The sequence below is a fragment of the Cladophialophora psammophila genome (assembly GCF_000585535.1).
Source record: "Cladophialophora psammophila CBS 110553 chromosome Unknown aczJe-supercont1.8, whole genome shotgun sequence".
Classification (NCBI taxonomy): Eukaryota; Fungi; Ascomycota; class Eurotiomycetes; order Chaetothyriales; family Herpotrichiellaceae; genus Cladophialophora; species Cladophialophora psammophila.
Window position 1 is genome coordinate 676,410 of NW_006912929.1, and position 18,665 is coordinate 695,074.

At 53.2% G+C, this 18,665-nt stretch overlaps 6 protein-coding genes across 6 annotated transcripts; 3 read left to right on the plus strand and 3 right to left on the minus strand.

Annotated features, from left to right (window-relative positions):
- Nucleotides 1–932: 932 nt before the first annotated feature.
- On the minus strand, nt 933–3,269 carry A1O5_05880 (uncharacterized protein; the record flags this gene model as incomplete). The annotated part of the gene is made up of 1 exon (XM_007746477.1): nt 933–3,269. The coding sequence occupies one exon, from the start codon at nt 3,267–3,269 to the stop codon at nt 933–935; it is 2,337 nt and encodes a 778-aa protein (XP_007744667.1).
- A 2,385-nt stretch (nt 3,270–5,654) lies between these two features.
- On the minus strand, nt 5,655–6,543 carry A1O5_05881 (uncharacterized protein; the record flags this gene model as incomplete). Its single annotated transcript, XM_007746478.1, has 3 exons — nt 5,655–6,137; nt 6,196–6,430; nt 6,479–6,543. The coding sequence occupies 3 exons, from the start codon at nt 6,541–6,543 to the stop codon at nt 5,655–5,657; spliced, it is 783 nt and encodes a 260-aa protein (XP_007744668.1).
- A 3,948-nt stretch (nt 6,544–10,491) lies between these two features.
- A1O5_05882 (CMGC/RCK/MAK protein kinase) lies at nt 10,492–12,979 on the plus strand (the record flags this gene model as incomplete). The annotated part of the gene is made up of 3 exons (XM_007746479.1): nt 10,492–10,653; nt 10,712–11,461; nt 11,513–12,979. 3 exons carry the CDS (start codon nt 10,492–10,494, stop codon nt 12,977–12,979), a joined length of 2,379 nt encoding a protein of 792 aa, XP_007744669.1.
- Nucleotides 12,980–13,951: 972 nt separating this feature from the next.
- On the plus strand, nt 13,952–15,087 carry A1O5_05883 (uncharacterized protein; the record flags this gene model as incomplete). The annotated part of the gene is made up of 2 exons (XM_007746480.1): nt 13,952–14,290; nt 14,425–15,087. 2 exons carry the CDS (start codon nt 13,952–13,954, stop codon nt 15,085–15,087), a joined length of 1,002 nt encoding a protein of 333 aa, XP_007744670.1.
- Nucleotides 15,088–16,363: 1,276 nt separating this feature from the next.
- On the minus strand, nt 16,364–17,659 carry A1O5_05884 (GTP cyclohydrolase II; the record flags this gene model as incomplete). Its single annotated transcript, XM_007746481.1, has 1 exon — nt 16,364–17,659. The coding sequence occupies one exon, from the start codon at nt 17,657–17,659 to the stop codon at nt 16,364–16,366; it is 1,296 nt and encodes a 431-aa protein (XP_007744671.1).
- A 394-nt stretch (nt 17,660–18,053) lies between these two features.
- A1O5_05885 (uncharacterized protein) lies at nt 18,054–18,588 on the plus strand (the record flags this gene model as incomplete). The annotated part of the gene is made up of 2 exons (XM_007746482.1): nt 18,054–18,453; nt 18,548–18,588. 2 exons carry the CDS (start codon nt 18,054–18,056, stop codon nt 18,586–18,588), a joined length of 441 nt encoding a protein of 146 aa, XP_007744672.1.
- Nucleotides 18,589–18,665: the final 77 nt, after the last annotated feature.

An 18,665-nucleotide genomic window follows, 5' to 3' on the forward strand; every position in this document is an offset into this window, starting at 1 on the left:
TGACCTTTTCGCAAAACTACACAGCCATGGCCGAACAGATCGGTGTTGCGGTCGCTGCGGCGCCGCAGCATCACTCTTCCCAACTCCCGAATCGCGACAACTATAACCACTAGCTCGGGAGTCACGCCGCCCATAGCGACGGACTGTTGGGCCCGGATAGGATGAAGAGCCTGGCGCAAGCCTTCATTCGCGGAGTCGAGGACATATTCAACAGGGCGCAGATCAGGCGCCATACGGATCAAGGTTGAGATTGACTCGGTGCTGACTGTTTATTATGTAGGGACATACCTACACACCTACCCAGGCTGCGTACATAGGTGGTACTAGGGACGTCGTGGATCCGGTAACGGTTTTGAGAGAAGCAGGCAGGAACGAGGGAAGCAAGTAGTAATAGTAATAGGTAATAATAACAGTAGCAACCACAGTAAATAAGTAATTCAGACGACAAGAAAAACGAGTACCTTGGTCATGGGGCCGCAGTCTTACTGTTGATGATATACATCTTACTACTCCTACACCAGGCGCATACCTGCGCATATACATGTGACATGTATGCATGCATGCTCCGGTGAGCTCTGAGCGAGTCCTCTGCATCTGCATTTGTGTCCTGATACATATACCCACCCATCACCGATACACGTGTCCACTAGTTTACATTCTCATCAAGCAACGCTCAGAAAGAAAAGGCCGGGATCTCAAGAAGTGAATCAACGCTCCAGCTAGCCGAAATCTGCTCAAGATCTAACATCGCCGCGAGGTACAAGGGAGTGCGGGAGCAACCAAGTCCTCGATCATATCGGTCGTCAAATATGGTACAGGAGAAAATGTAAACAGAGCATCATCACGCCCCGGCGGTTCTTCGTTGTGCATCGAATTTCCCGCTTTCCTATATCTTGCCCTTTCCCGTTCATTTTCCACAAATTGTCGCCATCTTACCGCACTTCTCGATAACTTGTGGGCGGATAGCCCGGATTAGTCGGGTATGACGGATATCCCGAGTCTCTGCTCGTTGACGACGATTCCCTAATCATCGGCGGCGGCGGTGGTGGTGGTGGTGGTGGAGGTTGAAAGCCTGTGCTGATGGAGGAAGGCGGGCTATGCCCATTGTAAGAAGGTGGGGGCCCGCCCGTGTGCATGCGGCTGAGGTAATATTCTTCCTCCCCACCTGCCGTAGGTAGAGAACTGGAATACAGCGACGGTCCGCCGGTAGTGCGGAGGGTCGGACTTCGTGGGCTGTCGACGAAGCCAAGGCCAGCGTTCGAAACAGTCTGCATACGTGGGCGGCCATCTCGGTCGCGATCACGTTCGCGAGGGTCATATGCAGACATTCTGGCGGCGTCGTAGCGGTCGTTAGCCAGCCGTTCGCGCCCGGCCTCGTAGTCTCTGTACCGTCTCGTGTCGTCGTGATGATCAGAATGATGCGACGAAGACATATAGGAAACGTCGGGGTCCATCCTTCTCGTATATGACGAGGCACCACTTTCTTTGGTCATGGAGGGCGATCGTTTGCGACCAGATTGGGGAGGGTCTTTGTGGTAGGTACTGTTGGAGCGGTGATGGCGGGACTCGGGGATTTCCAATGCCGGAGGCGGCGGTCTTTGATGGAGAGCGATAGGTTGCTGTCCTAACCTTGATGCATCGGTTGCCGTGCTCGCTGCATTGACGGAGCTTGAACGTCCCAGTCTGGGTTCCTGAAGAGGTGGTCCTGGTCTGATCTCAGGCACGGCGGCTGGTCTATCGATATTATCGTAATTCTTCCCGCCGCCCGGCGCAGCAACGTAGGGCTTTCTCTCGCGCTCGATTGGCTGGGAGACAGTAGTGCCTTCGCCGCCCTCGTCTGCGACGTCACCGTTCACGTCGTCCGGGTGTGTCCCTCCGTACGGTTGTCGTTGTCGCTCTAGACTAGCTTGAGACAACACTGAACTGGGTTGGACGTTGTTGCTGGTATGCTCTGGCTTGTCTGTCAGAGGTTTCAAGTTTGTCTTGGTGGATGAGTCCTCAACTACGACAGTCGCGGTCGACGTCGACGTCGACGTCCGGGAGGTTGAGTCCGCCATGTTGCTGTGGCGGGAAGCGAAGCTGACATTGCAATGCGTCGACATAGCCTTCCGTAGCTTGTAGGCAATCTCGGTATCTCCGTGCTTGGGGAAGAGTCGCCTGGAGAGTTCTTTCGGGAACCGCTCTTTCTTCTCATCAGGATTGCTGATAGGCATGTCCAATGCCGTCTTTGCCAGTCGCTCATACTCTTGATCGGGATGTGCTTTCAAGAGCAATGTCGCCCAGGTCTCGAAACCCTGAGGTGTGAGTCCAGGAGTGTCTGGCCGCTCATTCAACTTCACTTGGACGAGATGGTGCTGGCACTCAATCTCTCTGAACATCCGAGAAATCGAGGAAGTCCTGTCGTCAAAGATGATCTTCCAAGGGTAAAACTCGTTGGCAAGCTTTGTCTCTTCGTAGTATCGTTGCATCTTCGTAGGAGTGATGACCAAGCTGTGCTTGGGCTCATAATCTTCGATGAGGTGGGTAGCAATTCCACGTAGGAACTGGCCCAGCCTAGGAGTAGCCTCACCCTGCTCAGTGAAAAGTTGCCCCCATACCCGTTCCAATATGGTTGCATCTTCACAGGTAGCCACGCGTTTGGGCCCTTTGGGCCGAGTCTGATTTGCTTCGTTTTCGGATTGATGGCCCGTCTGACTTAGAGGCGAGACGGCTCTCCTATCGACGCCAGGCGATGGGGCCCGGAAGGATGATGACTGACTGGAAGGCGGAGGAAACTGAGGAGAGGCCTGACTTACGCCAGCATCTTCGGAACATCGATGGGGAGTGGGAGGAGTGTAGACTGTGGCTCGATCCAATGGCGGAGAGCCGGCAGCGGATGAGGAGGTATCCATCTGGGAGCCGGCCGGCGGTGGTTGATGAGGAGGCGGATATAGATTCGCGGTTTTCAACTGTTGCAAAACACTTGCCGTGATCTGCGACGTGATTTGTTGAAGTAAATCGGGAGAGAAACCGCCATAAGAGGCAGCATCGGCGGTGTTGAAGGCTGAAGTGACGGCGTCATTTATAGGTTGGCGGGCCTGGTGATATCTGGATGGATCTGGGTTGTGTGATGTCTGTTGTGAACTCGCTGATGCCCCTGATAGCCTCCGGTACCGCCCCTCCTCAGGCGCTGAATTGCTCAGAGTTGGATGAAGTCGCCGCGTGTCTCCATCGTCACCTGAACTAGAAACGTTGGGCTGCGGTGGCAGACGGTCATTGTTGGAAGCCATTGTGTGAGGGAAGCACAGTCCCGTCCCAAGACTTGCTCTCCGTTTCTCAAAGCATTCAGATGACCCCTTCTCAACACACGTGTCGGTGGTATGGTTTTCAAATCAATTGAGAAAAGGACCAGGGGACCTTGGAAGTATGCAGCAGCTGCGCCAATAATACTATATGGGATTCGCGTCCTGTCCAGCCTTATGACGATGTACGGTAGCTTGACTGGCTGGATATGAAGGACCCAACCTGTGTGATCCTGGTAATGGAACCGGTCAAGGTAGGACAAAGGGAGACGAAGGAGGACGTCAGTTGTGAGAGGGTATGGATGTTATATGCCCGCCAGTGGGGGGGGGGGAGGGAGGGAGCCGGCAGAGAAATAAGTAATGCGCTGAGATCGAGTCTGGTGTCGGGGATGCGGTTCGGTGTTGTGGAAGGTCGTGTTTGAGCTTCACTCCTTGCTTTGGGGTGGGAGGAGCCTGGAGGTCCGCAGACATCAATTCTCTTCTTCTTCTTTCTTCTTCCTTCCTTCCTTCCTTTCTCTGCAAGGAGGGCACGGAAAGGTTCAGAGCGTTTCAAGGCGTTGAGCAAGCCGGCTTTACCATCACGAGATAGAGATAATCGAGAATGCAGAGTGAGTAACAACTGATAGGAAGCGAGCCGAGTCCAAGCCTTGAGGATGAGCGTGGCATCGGCATCCCTAGACACAAAGAACACGACGATGATGTGGCTAGAGAACGGTCGACGCTTAGCTGCGACAGTCAATGATGCGCGAAGTGGTGTGTGGTGTGTTGCATCATGGACAGCGCAAGACCAACCACCACCCATGTTTGCAACCGGTGAAAGGGATTGGCGGGCTTGGGCGTCAGGCTGCTCAATCGAGATAGGCGCGAACAGGCACTGCATGGCTAAGTAGGCGTCCCTGGGGCCCTTCAGCCCTTGAGCCTACTTCATAGGGCTCGACCTCCTCGGCCACGGTAGCCATGCAGCAGAACCGCCCATCGACTCCAGCCCCAAAATCTTGGTTGCCGCCCACAATCACTGTTTCTTGCCTATTGACCCACATTCACTGCCCTTACAACTCGTCAATGCTTGTCCATGAACTCCCCCTCCTTCCGAGGTTCGTCTACTTGGCCGCGAGCCACAATCCAATCCATTCTGTGCGCAAATCTGGTTTTTTCTGCAGGTCGACGAGGATAAATATAGTTCTGACCCAGAAGACTGAGCCACGATCGGATCTTGGATGAAGCGAGCGAGGCACTTCGAGGCACTTAGAGGGGCGCAACTCAGGAAACACAGGTCGCCCCAAACCATGATGGACAAAGAAAAGTAGGCCAAAAGAGATTTAACAATTCAACAACGTCATCGGAAAGCATCCGCGCCCCAGGGTGTCAGTGCTCTCTCACCTGTTGTCATATTCACCAATATCCATCGCCAATCCGACATCAACGTTCAACCACACCACAACTTAGCATGGTTTCTTCATCCACCATCAACCTGGGACTTTCCACCCGTCTCTCGGTCCACTTCATGCGAACCACGGGCAGAGATGCCGTGCGACCATTATGTCGTTGCGCCCTGTTTCTTAGAGATCCAACGACCGAACCAGCCGCTGGAACTTAATCCATAACGCCATGGAGGATATCGACAAATCATGCCACGACCTGATTACTTGCCGATATGCAGAGACATCCGGAAGTAACAAATGCTGTGCATAGCTTGCGAACCATGCAACATAGCCGCATGACCTGTGAGACCCTTGACTTGCGACGATGCTGCTGGAGCGGATTGGACCGTTGAGTATTTCCCTGTGTAGCCCAACGAACAGGGCAACATCCTGGACCTTCAACTTCAAAGGTTCCTTTGGGACCTCTCCTCTGTTCTGGTTTTTGCGGCTCATTCATTCTCGACTTCGTATCCGTAATTGGCTTCTGCGTGGAGTCCGTCGGTTACATTCATCGTGTTGCCTGCATCAAATGCCCGAATTGTAAGCCTCCACCCCCTGAGCACCAGGGATAACCAGCCCTAAGGGCACCGTTGTTCCGTAGCATAAAACCTTGGGCCCGAGTTGTGGCTACTTGAATCAAGAACTGGAACCGGCCAAGAATTGCGCCAGGAGAGCTTTTGACCAGCGTGCATCGCAACGAACATGAAATGCAAGGGCGAGAGTGGGTGGATACACCGAAGGCTTCTGTGCTGGCTCACATATGCGATGGCAGATTCTCAAGGCTCGCTTTTACGTTTTTTATTCCCCCTCCCCCCTTCGTGTTGTCTCGTAAGCTCTAGCTGATTTGATCAAGCAAGTAATTGTATGTTCAAGCACCATTAGCGAAGGTGCATCATATGATAAGCTAGTGCCTTCGTCGCCACTGCGGTATCGTGCTATTCAGTCGAGTCCCTCACAATTCCCACTCGCCATCATCATCATCAGAGTCACCATGTCTGCTGCCCATCTGTACCTCTTGCCTCTGCCTCTCTTCACGCTCTAGCTGGTTCATGACGCGTGCTTTTGCTGGTGCGACATATGCAGGGGATTTTGCGAAGCTGTTCTTCGAAACCGACTTGGCGTAACCGGAATTGGCGCGGCTGGATGTGCTGCGGGTGCTAGAAAGCTCAGTCTCAGTGGGCGAGGGTGGGCGGATAGAACCTTCGTCGCCTCCCCATGCAGAATCTCGATCGCCGACTATGTAGATCCCGCTCGCGCTGGCTGATTGTACTTGCGACTGGGAGCGGGAGCTGATGACGGAGCCAGCAATGCTCGACATAACCGAGCCAGAGAGATGCTTGCCACGAATCTCGTCATCTCTGATGCGTTCCTCTTCCAAAGCGGCCTCGAGGGAAGGCACACGATCTTCAACCTCCTGCTGGCAGTTCAAGCATTTCTAATGTACGGATCAGTATCGTAGTCAGAGTCCGCGGGACAAGTTTGCCCTCTCTTACCGCATCATCGGGCTTCTTTCGCTGTTGCTTGGAAAAGAAGCTCAGATCCTTAGTCACTCGACAGCCGGTGCAATACAATTCTGCAGTGGCCTCTGGCGTACAGTTTCTGCAACGGGGAAGCTCGGCTTTGGGGCCACCTCGCATCTCTCTTGCAAGTGCTTCTTGATATTTCGTCAGCTGATTTTGAGAGAACCGTGCTCTGAAACATTGGACGTTGCAGGCGATGCAAGGAATCCTGCAATCGAGGTGAGCTGGAAGAACAGTCAAGGGGGTATTTGCTCACATGGTGCCGACATCGACATTCGTGAATCTGTTTTGCCAATTACTGGGCAGTCTGAGAGCAGCCATCGCGGTTGACACGGCAAATGAAGGCAAAAGGGACGCCAGAGATGGAGTGGGTGTAGAGCAGAGGAGGATATTGGCACGTGGAGATGAGATTTCTCGGTGAACCAGCTTACGATTGTTGCTTCCGCTCCCAGAACGGTTTCTGCTTCTGCTTATGAGACATGGCAAGATGGTTGCTAAAGGTAAAGCAGGGTAATCGACCTGGCAGGTAAGGTTGGTTGAGGGTGTTGAGGTGAAGAGCAGCCGGTAGTGAAAACACCAGCGAGACACGCTCCGCCCTGATTGTCCACTTGAACTCCCCGTGGCAATCTGATTATTTTTCTGAGTCCCGATCAGTGATGTGAGGATTTGGATCACCAGCTCTTTTCTGCGATCCTGGCAGGGAGCTGACGATGTCAATGCTCTGAGCGAAATGTCCTTTCTGCTCCAAAGGCCTCCAGCAACTAAATTCGGCGTCCAGACAGCAATATGTTCGCTTGTCAAGCAATTCTACACCTTGACCGCCGGCTAGATGCAATCTCAGCGGATTTTTGATGTTTGACTGGCCTTGAGGTCCTCAAGGAGGACAGTTATAAAAGCCGACGGGCAGTTCAAGGTTGGAGTTCTGACGCTTCTTGGCAGGCAGCGGGCGCTGGTGACCGATCCATCATTGGCATTTATAGGATATGATATTGATTGCTTCTGGCCAAATCACACCGACCAGAGAGAGCGAAGATTTGCACACAACCGCTTGAAACAACAGGAACGCGATAGACATATGCACAGGGCGAAAACGAGGTGTCTATCTTGGTCTCGCTCCAACGAGGCTGAGAAATGGCGAATGATGACATTGTCTCAACCAGGCTGAAGACAAGGAGGAATTCATGGTGGCAGATATACGGAGTATCAGCCACGAAGATCATACGATTCGTCGCTTAGAGCTGACTAACTACCCTACTGTATGATCAGACACGAAATCCTTGACTGCTTCTATAGATTCGCGTCTTCGCCTTCTCTCTCTCCTCCGTCAGCAATCATCCCTACAAGTACTCGGTACGAAGAACGGAGCATCCGGCTGCACATGGGGCCGTCGTCAATCAATCTACCTAAGGGTACCCGCTGTCCCTTTCTAATTTCGTCTGGAAAGGGCAAAAGGCTGATGATCAGCTTGACACGCAAGTACATATTACAAAAGTTTCGACTCTCCTGATTCCAGAACATCAAAGATGTGGTCCCCTTGATTAGCTTCTCGCGGGGAGCACTGGCGCTGGAGATGAAAGTTTTGGCTGCGCGTCTGCGACTCCATCATGATTCCATCACCATCACATTTGTTCCAAATCGAAGAAGCTAGGCAGACAGGGTAAGTAGGATCGGAGAGTGCCTCTGAGAGGTTTTGGATCCTAGCTCCATGCTACCGAAAACGAGCAGAGACCAAGCCAATCGATGGCAAGGTCGAGATTTGATCGGCACCGTTGGTCGGCACCAACAACGCCCCGGTCCTGGTTCAAGGATCAAGTACGGCGAGTCGGGACATGCTATATCCAGGGACAGGTGCGCGCCTAAACCTGTTTTTGGAACCATCCTGCTACCCTAGAATCAGGAACCACTGGTCACGACGATTTTAGGCCAAGGGGTGTGTGAGTTGGCTGCTTGGGTTGCCACGGTCGGCTTCCCAAAGAAACGTGGCACTCGACTGACGGTCTCTTCCCTGGCATCTTCGCGTTGGTTGCCCTGTTGATGCTGTTGCTGCAGGTACTTGTCAGTCTCTGTGGCAAGGAGTCGAGGAAAACATGTTAGCGGCGGCAAGAGACAGGTTACAAAGGATACACCGTGATAGCAACGCCTATGTACTAGCAGCTGCTGATCATATGGCTATGTACTGGGTAGGTACACCTGTTTTCCAGTGCTGAAGCCGGATCCAGACTCACCCCCTTCGACACCCCTCCCCACTTTTGCCACGACAACTCGGGACTTCCCACTCCTCGATCATCTGCAGCGACGAACATGTAGACCTCCATCAGAAACATCAACTGCAAACAAGCCGCAATGAGAGTCAGAATTGAAGCGACTCGATTTCGGGATGTCGCAGTGGGTAAAGGTGCCAGCCAATACATACCCTGACAACCAAGCGAAACACTTAGGACGTTTTGGACGGGATGAGACACCAATGCTTGTCTCCTCTCCGCCTTCAAACACCAGGCGGGAATTTATTCTTTTCCCGGCTGCTTCCAAGCTGACGATAATAATCCCATAGGTAGGTACAATAAGGAGCAGTGAGGAACTCACCACTCGCCACTTCGATGCGGTACACTTACGGGGGGGCTTTGCTTCCCATCATCTCTCACCGTAGAAGTAATTGAAGAGCGGTGTGTATGAAAGTGGGCTTTGGGAGAAAGCGAAGCGCAAGAAAATGTCCGGTACTTTACAGTACCTCGTACAGACACTGCACACGTGGGAACCTACGCCGTCCAGACTACTCACACTGTCACTGTTGATGAGAAGGTTAATGCCTTCTCTGCTGGACGATTTTCAGGAGGGATTTAAGTATTTTATTTATTACGGGCGCACCCTTGCAAACCGACTAGCTCGCCGGAGAGGAATGGAAAAAAAGACGAATGCTGAATGGACAATGAGATCCGGTATCCGCGCCCCGTCGTGGCCTTCAGTTGGCCTCTGGGTGTCGGGTGTCAGGTCGTTTGGACGCTGGCGCCCAGGAACGGATCCCGGAGGCTGAGAAGAGGGGACAGGGAGTCCGCCACAGGTCGGAGTTGGGAGGCATCAGGCCCCTCCGAGCAGCTAGCGACGGTTTTTTCAGGCACAAACCCTGGGATAGTCACCAGCCATCCAGGGACTCCGTCAAGCTATCCCCTGTGGCTCCTGGCCTACTGGCCTAGGCGGTGCTAGCACCAAGGGCTCCCTACTTACCTACCGTAGGTAGGCACTAGGCTTGACCTGTTTTAAGCTACCTCCCTAGGGCCGCCACCCCCCCAGATGCCAGAATGCCGGATGGGCCTCACTCTCCAAACCTTGAAGCCTCGCATCGCATTCGTGCTGACACCGCGCCAGTGGTGCCAGTACCATCTCGTTTCGCTTGTCACCCGCTGTCACTATTTTGTCCCTCCCTTTTCGTAGGAAAACAATCACTCCCTCCAGTCCATCTCACACAAGAATACTTGTAATCACACAACTCTCGTCTGCCTTTGCCCTGCTCCAATGTCAGAAAAACACGGAAAATTTGGGCTCTGTCAGCGCAATTTTCCATCCCAGTTGGTCACATAAACCGTGGTGGGAGCTCGCTGGGCGGACGGGCATCAACGCCATCGACCTCCGTGCCTCTCCCTTCCTCCCAGCCCCCTTTGCCGTTCCGACACGCAAGACGCGCCTCCCGCCTCACCAGCTAATTGTCTGAGCACATCGACAACACGAAAACACGACCGAATTACAATCTGTCACCTCGACTGGCCCTCCTTTGATACTGGGCTGTGACCACCCACCCCCCTCCGTGTCAATTAAGAAAGGGGAAGACCTGTCTATCCACTTTCCCAACGCCCCTTGCGGGTCGCATCCGCCAATCGACCATTCTCTAGCTAGCTCCTTAGTTCCCTCGAGCGATTTCGAATTAGGTCCTGGGCCCTTTGATCCTGAGCATCATCTTCTTGAAGCTCGAGCTCGATCATCATTTACCCTCCTGCTCAGCACCGAGCGGGCGTGAGTGCAACTTGACGAGCATCGAGCGACTGCACGACCAAGCCAAACGACACCTTCCGCCCCCTCTTCAATTCTATGCTTCTGAAACACATGTACGGAACAGACGAAACGACCGAGAAATGACGTGTTAAAGGTCTCGGAGAACCTATCCATGGGCGCAGGGGAGCCTGAATAAGATATACTTGTCCCGCAAATCCAACGACGACAAAGGAGAAAGCGACCGAGGAAGAGCCCGCGCTGTCCCGACAAACCCAGTCGACAACTATGGCTGTCACGGAGTATGGCCAAAGGCCTAATTCATATGCCTTGGCTGCGCTAGAAGATAGGTTCGAAGTGATCAAGGAGATTGGAGATGGAAGTTTTGGTAGCGTTGCTTTGGCAAGAGTAAGAGCGAGCGGTGCCAGTGTGGCTCGCCGGAATTCGATGGTATTATTACCTCCAAGATGGTCTTGCGTGAATAGCCCCTCCGACTGACTTCCTCTAGGTTGCTATCAAAACCATGAAGAAGACCTTCGACTCCTTCGCACCATGTCTAGAACTCCGCGAGGTCATATTTTTACGGACGCTGCCGTCCCATGCTCACTTGGTGCCCGCGTTGGACATCTTCTTGGATCCTTTCAGCAAGAAGCTCCATATCTGCATGGAGTACATGGACGGCAACCTATATCAGTTGATGAAATCCCGGGAACACAAATGCATGGACGCCAAAAGCGTCAAGAGTATTCTATACCAGATTCTTTCGGGTCTTGACCACATCCACGCTCACAATTTCTTTCACCGAGACATCAAACCAGAGAATATCCTTGTCTCCACTTCAGCACCTCACGATTCACAGTCAGCTTTCAGCAGATATTCATCTTTGGTCACTCCGCCTGCTACACCGCCAACTTATTCCATCAAAATTGCCGATTTTGGCTTGGCTCGAGAGACCCACTCCAAGTTGCCCTACACTACATACGTCTCAACTCGATGGTATCGAGCGCCGGAAGTGTTACTGCGAGCTGGCGAGTACTCAGCTCCCGTGGATATCTGGGCCATCGGGGCGATGGCGGTTGAAGTGGCTACGCTCAAGCCCTTATTTCCAGGAGGCAACGAGGTAGACCAGGTTTGGCGGATTTGTGAAGTCATGGGTAGCCCAGGGAACTGGTATACCAAGACCGGTACCCGGGTCGGGGGCGGTGAATGGAGAGAGGGAACGAAATTGGCCCAGAAGCTGTGCTTCTCTTTCCCAAAGGTGATTCGACCCCCAACACTGAAGCGTGGTAATTTTGCTAACTCTTCACAGATGGCACCCCATGCTATGGAAACCATCCTACAGCCTCCTCAATGGCCATTGGCGTTTAGCAACTTCGTGACCTGGTGTCTGATGTGGGATCCAAAAAATCGCCCAACATCCAAGCAAGCCATGGAGCACGAGTTCTTTGTTGACGCCGTTGATCCTCTTCGACCCAAGTCCTCGTCACGCCTGTTGGGCCGGAAACACTCGGACTTGAGTTTCAGGTCAAAGGACGCGGCCGAAACACCGACTGTCACATCAAAATCTTCCTGGTTCCGAAGGTCGCTTATTGCTCGAGAGAGCGCACCCGTCGTGCCCCAGCACAACTCAGAACCCAAGGTTGCACAGCAAGAATCTGAGGGTTTGGTCAGCAGACTTCGACCTCAAGCGAGTAAACGTGCGACGTGGACCAATGGGACGAGTTCGACTGGTGCTGCACCAATGCCCATCCTGCCCTCAATCCGTCCTATCTCTCCTCTACCTAACGCTGTTACGGCCCAAGCAAGTACCGCATTTACATCGCAGCCAGAGTCGAAGCCCAACTCTAAACCAGTCGAGGAGAAGTCGAAGAAAATCGGTCGGCAGCTATCAGTCAATTCAAACGGCAATCATTATGCCGAAATCCATCGTCAGGAAGCCGAACGAGCTTTGAATGCAAACAGTGGACTCGTGTCCCCACCGAGTGGACATAAAGAGAGCTTCTTCTCACACCTGCGGAAACGTGCAAGACGATTTTCTGGCAGACACGGATTGGCTTCCCCTAACGGCGATGATGTCGAGGCCAATGCCGCCAATGTGCCGTGGTCGAACAGATCTTCGCTCATGGTCGACAGCGTCATCCCCGAAGGGAATAATGACTTCTCAGATCTTGACAAAATACTACAGAATGTCCGTTACAGCCTTGATCGTGCCGAACCAGACTCTGTACAGAGAAAATCATCCACCGAGGTCATATCCAATTCTGGAACATTGAAACGGACACACTCAGTCCCAAGATCACAGGGCAGCAGATCAAGCGAGAATCTCACACAGACTCCTGCTCCCACAAACAATCGGACACGTCGGCCTATACAAATCAACCAGTACGAGACTCCTGAAGAAGCTGACGAGTTGTTGGATGAAGCTCTTCGGTCCGCGCATCGGGCGGTGCGGCGCCTCGACCAAACCAACTATCCGAAAGACCAATCGCAGCGAACTGCGCTGGCACAGAAGGATTATAACCGACAGTCCTTACCGCAGTTACCGAGCAACCCAGCGCTGCACGGCGCCTACCTTACGCCTTCCCCGTCCGCCAAGAGGAATGGAGTTCAGTTTAGTTCCGATGCTGGACCTCAAGCTGAGCCATTAAATATCACCAAGAAACGAACCGAGTATGAACATGCGCCTTCTCACTGGCCTACGCCGCCATATGAGGAGAATGAATGGGCATCTGCGGCTGCCAACAGCATTTTCGCAGCCGGACAGATGTTCCGATAAATGATGATGATGGTTTCTTTGCAGACCTACCACGCTCGTTCAGATAAGAAAAGTTTCTGTTCTGAATACCTTACAACGATATACTGTTACTTGATATCCTGTACGAAAAGAGAAAGTGTGTGCATCGTACGCAGGCAGATTCACGCGCGGTAATATTGAAGGCTTTTTTTTTGGAATTCCGATGCACGAAGAACTGGCCACTACGGTCTGGGAGTGTTTCAAGAAGAATGTCCATATATAATGGTCTTTTTCGATTCTTTGCAGTTGGCGAACTGGCCGGCTTGACTGTGCCAGTGTCGCCGTGGCATTGGGTTGCGTTCCTTTTTGAAGGTGTCATCAGAGTTAGCCAGGAAGAGAAGTCTTTCTTTTTGTATGGGCTGCATTTTTTGGGTTTTGCCAGTGATATTTTGGCATTGTCGGTTGAGACAGCGACAGAATTTTCATTTGTTAACTGTGCTCCAAAGAGAGAACTGTACAGCTACATAGGTACTACTGCCATCATATGTATGGACAAGATGAGAGGGAGCGATATTGGGATTAAAGGTTTAGAGAATTGCGGGACGGTTGGACTTAGTGGTTGGCATAGGAAGAGGTGCTGATTCCTGGGTTCCCGAGACATATGACCTCCAGAGTATCAATGGAATGGATATGTGAATTGCTGTGTTCCCACCTTTTGCACAACATGGTTAGAGAGAGTTAAGAGGTATTGCTGGCGAGCTGTCTTGTGCCCGGTATTCGGGGGATTGACTTTGGCTTATATGTACTCCTCCGTATTTGTCCTGCAAAGCTATTTATCTCTTTCTGCCAAGCCCCGTTTGGAGACCTCCATATTCACTTAAGCTTAGCTGCTGGGTACTTGACAACAACTGCCCTTTTTCCCATGATCTGAGTTTTGCTTTTCAGTGTCTTGTTACGATGAACAATCTGCAAAGGGTGAATCCCTCCAAGAGTCTGATGAACGCCAACCACACAATGTCTTCTCTCTCAATGTGCCGTCAATGCCTCCGCAACACCCTGCGCAACCAGTATCACCGTGCTCGACTCCAGCCACCTCTCATCGTGCGCCGTGCAGCCTCGACGGAAGGCGGCGGCAAACCCATCGTCCTCGAGCAGCCAGACAAATTTCGCCCGCCCTCACATCCCGCGCGATTAAACCGTCCCCGGCGCCCGCCCGCGGCGTATAACCAGGGAACGACGTCGGAGGAGAAGGAGAGGCAGAAGACCAAGTCCTACCCGCACATGTTCCCCAACAAGGGCTCTTTTATGCATTGGTTCTTGACGGATCGGTGGATTCATCTTTGGATCACGATGGTGAGTTCGAACTGTTTCTCTTGCTGTTCTCTGGCTGGATGTTCAACGAACGACAAAACCAAAGGTCGAGAAGTCTCCAGATACAATTAGATGGGAGGCTGTCAACTTACTTATATGCTTTTCGTCACCGATAGGGCACGCTCACGATTCTCGCCTGCATCACCTTCACCCAGTCATTCATGCGCACGTCGCCCTACGCGCATCTGGTGCCTCCCGTATCCTCGTTTCCGCTCCACCCCATAAACTACATCCGGGAAACCCTATCCGTGCTCCGACTCCACGTCGACTACGAGACGGCCAAGACGAACGAATCGCGGCAGCAGAAGATCCTCGACGCCCAGAAACGCAGGCTCTACCGCCGCGCCCACGGCCTGGAGGATCTCAACGCGGAAGAGGATCAGGGCATCGACGTGCGGGGTCTGGTGCCGTGGGACGACGGCTTGACGGCCAAGGAGAGGGAAAAGGGAGGCAGGGAGATGGTTCTCACGGGCCGCGACGTGGTTGCGCTCGGGGGCGTGCCCGGGAATGGCGGGCTGGAGGACGTGGACGAGTTCGCGCGGAAGATGGAGACGGAGCAAGGCGAGCGGATGAAGCTGGTCAAGGAGAAGGGAGTGGACGCCGTCGTGCGCGCCGAGGCCGAAGCCCAAGCCGGAGGCCTGACTCTCGAGGATGCTCTTCAGCAACAGCAACAGCAACAGCTGCGAGGCCAGGAGTCGCAGGACCACGAACCCCAACAGCAGCAGCAGCAGCAGCAGCAGCAGAAGCGAAAGAGGAAGTTGTGGCTGGGCATCTGGTGATCTCATCGACTGTAGAGTACGGGGTACGGGGGGTAACCCCTGGAGGCTTTTCTCTCCTTCCACTTGTATGTATAGCAGATCAGAGTTATTGGCATAATGCGGCTTTGCTGCTCGTTATATTCGCAAGGGCAACGGCAAGAGCAGAACTATGGGCCTGACTCTGATCGTGCCTGAATGGATATCACAAGACTAGCGCCCGCCAGCCAGATGGATAGGGCTGGGGCTGGTGGAGGTGGACTGAAAACCCCGGCCCATGACCCCAGACTCCACGAGAGGATATGGAGGTACGGATGTCAATACAAGCCCGGAGTATGCATAGATATGGAGATGGCCTTGTGCCTCTCCCACTCCCACTGCCGTTCTATGTAATGGCATGTCATTCCCGGCGCTGAAAAATCCGCGGATTGAATGCATGTACACTATCTTGGTATACTGCTTTACTACATCTGCTCCGTCTATCTTAGCTATAGATGGATGTATATTCGTAGATGGATGTATATATACTAGCTCGGAGTGTATGTATGTAGGTTTGCGGATGTGTCGGTAGGTACATGTCCGCCCGTCTTCCTTCTTAGCTGTATGCTCTTTGTACGAGGATGCAAGTCGGTCAATATGTACATCATCGATCCAGATCGCCATGAGACTTCCCTGTACGGTTCAGGTTGGGATATGGTATGGAGCATCCGGAGAATAACTCCAACTCCGTTCAGGCGCCGCGATCCATCACTCCTCATCCTCATCATAGGAATGGAGGCTGCGGCGGCGGCGGCGGCGGCTGTGTTGGATCTCCTGGATCTGATGGTATTGCAAAATCATCGTCATATCTCCGGTCTTTTCTGATCCTCTGCTGGGGGCTGACTTTGGTGGGTTGCTTTCGAGGGAGGAGCCCAGAAAGCCAAGCCAAGGACAACCATGCTCTCAGATCTGGCCTGAGCGTGTCGCGATTCCTGCCAGCTCTATATAGGAGTGAGTCGTCGGAATCGTTTTGGACGAAGTTTTCTCTCAGCCCTGGAGGATCTTGGCCCAGTTCGTGCTTGGTTTCTGCCTTGCCTTCTTCCCCAGGTCAACATCGAAGCCCAGAGCCTGAATAACATGTTTCCAGGAATGGTTTCCCTTGAGACACTTCTCGCTCTCACGCATTGCCGTGGGTCAAAGTCGGTGGCTGAGTGACCCGCAGAGGCTCCAAAGTTCCCGGCGATGGTTTCCATTCGACTTTGTCTGCACAAGAATTTCCGACCTTGTTCTCGGTTCGCAATTCTTGTACCGCCCGTTTTTCCTAGTACTCTTCGTGAATCATATGTCCCATTCTCCCAATCTTGGTCTCGAGATATTTCTCAATCTCCGCGCCTCTGACACCCTTTGCGCCAGCCGTCCTCCATGCAAGAGGGATCATGGGTACCCTTTCCTTGACTCTTACCTCCTTACTGGGCCCTTCAACAGCTCGCACTTTATCCGGGTTGTTGGTGAGAAGCCTGATGCCTCTCTCTGCCTCGGGTTTTTGCGCATCACTGTCGGTGCCAAGTCCGAGATCTTGCAGAATTGCAGTAGCAAGTCCGTAAGTTCTGGCATCGGCCGGATGTCTGAGCAATAAATTTGCTTCAACTGTGTCATTCCCCAAATCCTGCAGATTGTACGCCTTGAGTTTCGACGCGAGACCAATTCCTCGTCCCTCTTGGCGGAGATAAACTATGACACCGCCGGTAGAGCCTGGCAGGGACATTAATCGGGCGGCCTCGTCGAGCTGTTCGCCACAGTCGCAGCGAGCGGACCAGGCTGTTTCGCCTGTATAGCATTCTGAGTGGATTCGGACGAGAGGTGGTTTACCGAGTGAATGGGTGATCAGTTGTATGTTCTCGAGGACACCACCCAGGCTAGCGATGGGATGATGGGGCGACTCCAAGTTTTGAACATCTTGAGAAGTGCCCGTGGCCTTAACAGCGCCCTCTGATGGTGCAGTCTCGGCAACACCGTCCTCTGGCACCGTCGTCACGTTCTTCAACGCCGAGCCACTCCTGTGCCGCTTGTTGAGTGGCCTCTTACTCTGCTCAGGAGCATCGATTCTCGAACTCGTTCGGCCTGGTCTCAATCTTCCGACATAAGCGCCACGAATCATGCGATCCATCTCCGTTTCCCCGGGCATCTCGGCATCCAGACTCCGACTGCGTATATTATTGCCGAAGACAATCGCCAAGTGTTCCTTGTTGTCTGAATCATTCTGATATAAATGCAGAAACATCTCGGCCCCCGAGGTCGTGGGTATCCGTGCCCGGACCAGGCATTCTACGTGCGGTAGTCTCTCGAGCAAGCGGGGTTGCTTTGTTGAGGGGTCGTCGACGGATGTGTCGACGGGAATGGACTTGGGCTCGGACTGGAGATGGCGGGAAGGGGTTCCGGCTCCTGGAGTAGCAGGCGGAGTGAATGCAGGGGATATCAAGTTGTTTGGTAGCCCAGGCGTAGGGGAAGCATTGTCGTCGAGATCGGACCAGCCACCCAAGTACGCGGATGAAGGCCGAGGGACGGGCGATATGACGGGTGAAGCATGTGAGGGAAGGTCGTCGGTGGGGCGAGCCATGGTTGGCAAGACTGTTGGATGTATATGCAGAGCAGTCTTTGTCTATGTTCAAGAGAGAAGCATGGCGAGTCTATACAAGCAGGCGGAGAAAAGGACCATCGGAGTTGAGTTTATGCTGGCTGTCGGGAAAAGAGGAGGATGCCGGCGGCACCTCAAAGTCATGTATGGAGTACGAGGTAATAGAAGTGGAGAGAAGGAGAAGAACCGCTACGCTGACGAAATCCAAGCCTCAAACCTCAAACCTCAAACCTCAAGCCTCGGCCTCTCCTCCGCACTTTCTTCTTCTCAATTAGCCGTCGCCGTCCGTCTGCTTGGTCAGTCGGCAGATGGGATTGGGTAAGCACCTTTTTCTCCATTGTCTCTTTCTCTCTCTAATGTATATCGGTCGAGAAAGATGCCCTCCCTAGATCGAGACGCCCTCCTGGCGGCCGCCCAGGCGTTTTGCAACTCATTGGCCAACAAAGAGGCTCCAGACAAGATTTTCAGCCACTTCGCGAGCGCAGAGGATGTCCTTGCTCTGGAGCATGGCCTGCCCCAGCTGGCACCCTTCTTGGGCCGCGAGTTTCGCGGGCACAAAGGCCTGGAAGAGTACTTTGGGCTCCTGTCCTCTACCCTGAAATACGAAGATATGCGCTTCAGTAACTTCGTTGTCGATGCACAGGTCTCCAAGGTGTCTGTGCGTGGAGAAGCAAAGTTCATCTGGACCAAGACCGGCCAGTCGTGGGACGAAGTCTTCACCTACGTCCTCGAGTTTGACGAGGAAGGCAAAGTCAAGGTCTACGAGGTCTGGGCCGGTAAGTCCACCTCCTCCAAAGCGTTGCAGTGCTCCGTCAAGTGTTCCTACATTCTGTCCCCGCGACACAGTTACGGATACTAACGACAAGGCAGACAGTGGTGCTGCCTACCTGGCCAGCAAAGGCCAACTCTGATCCATGGGTCAATTGCCGCTCCCGCTGCCGCTCATCAGTAGCGAAATCTTCTTCCGTTCACCACGTGTCCTCCCCAA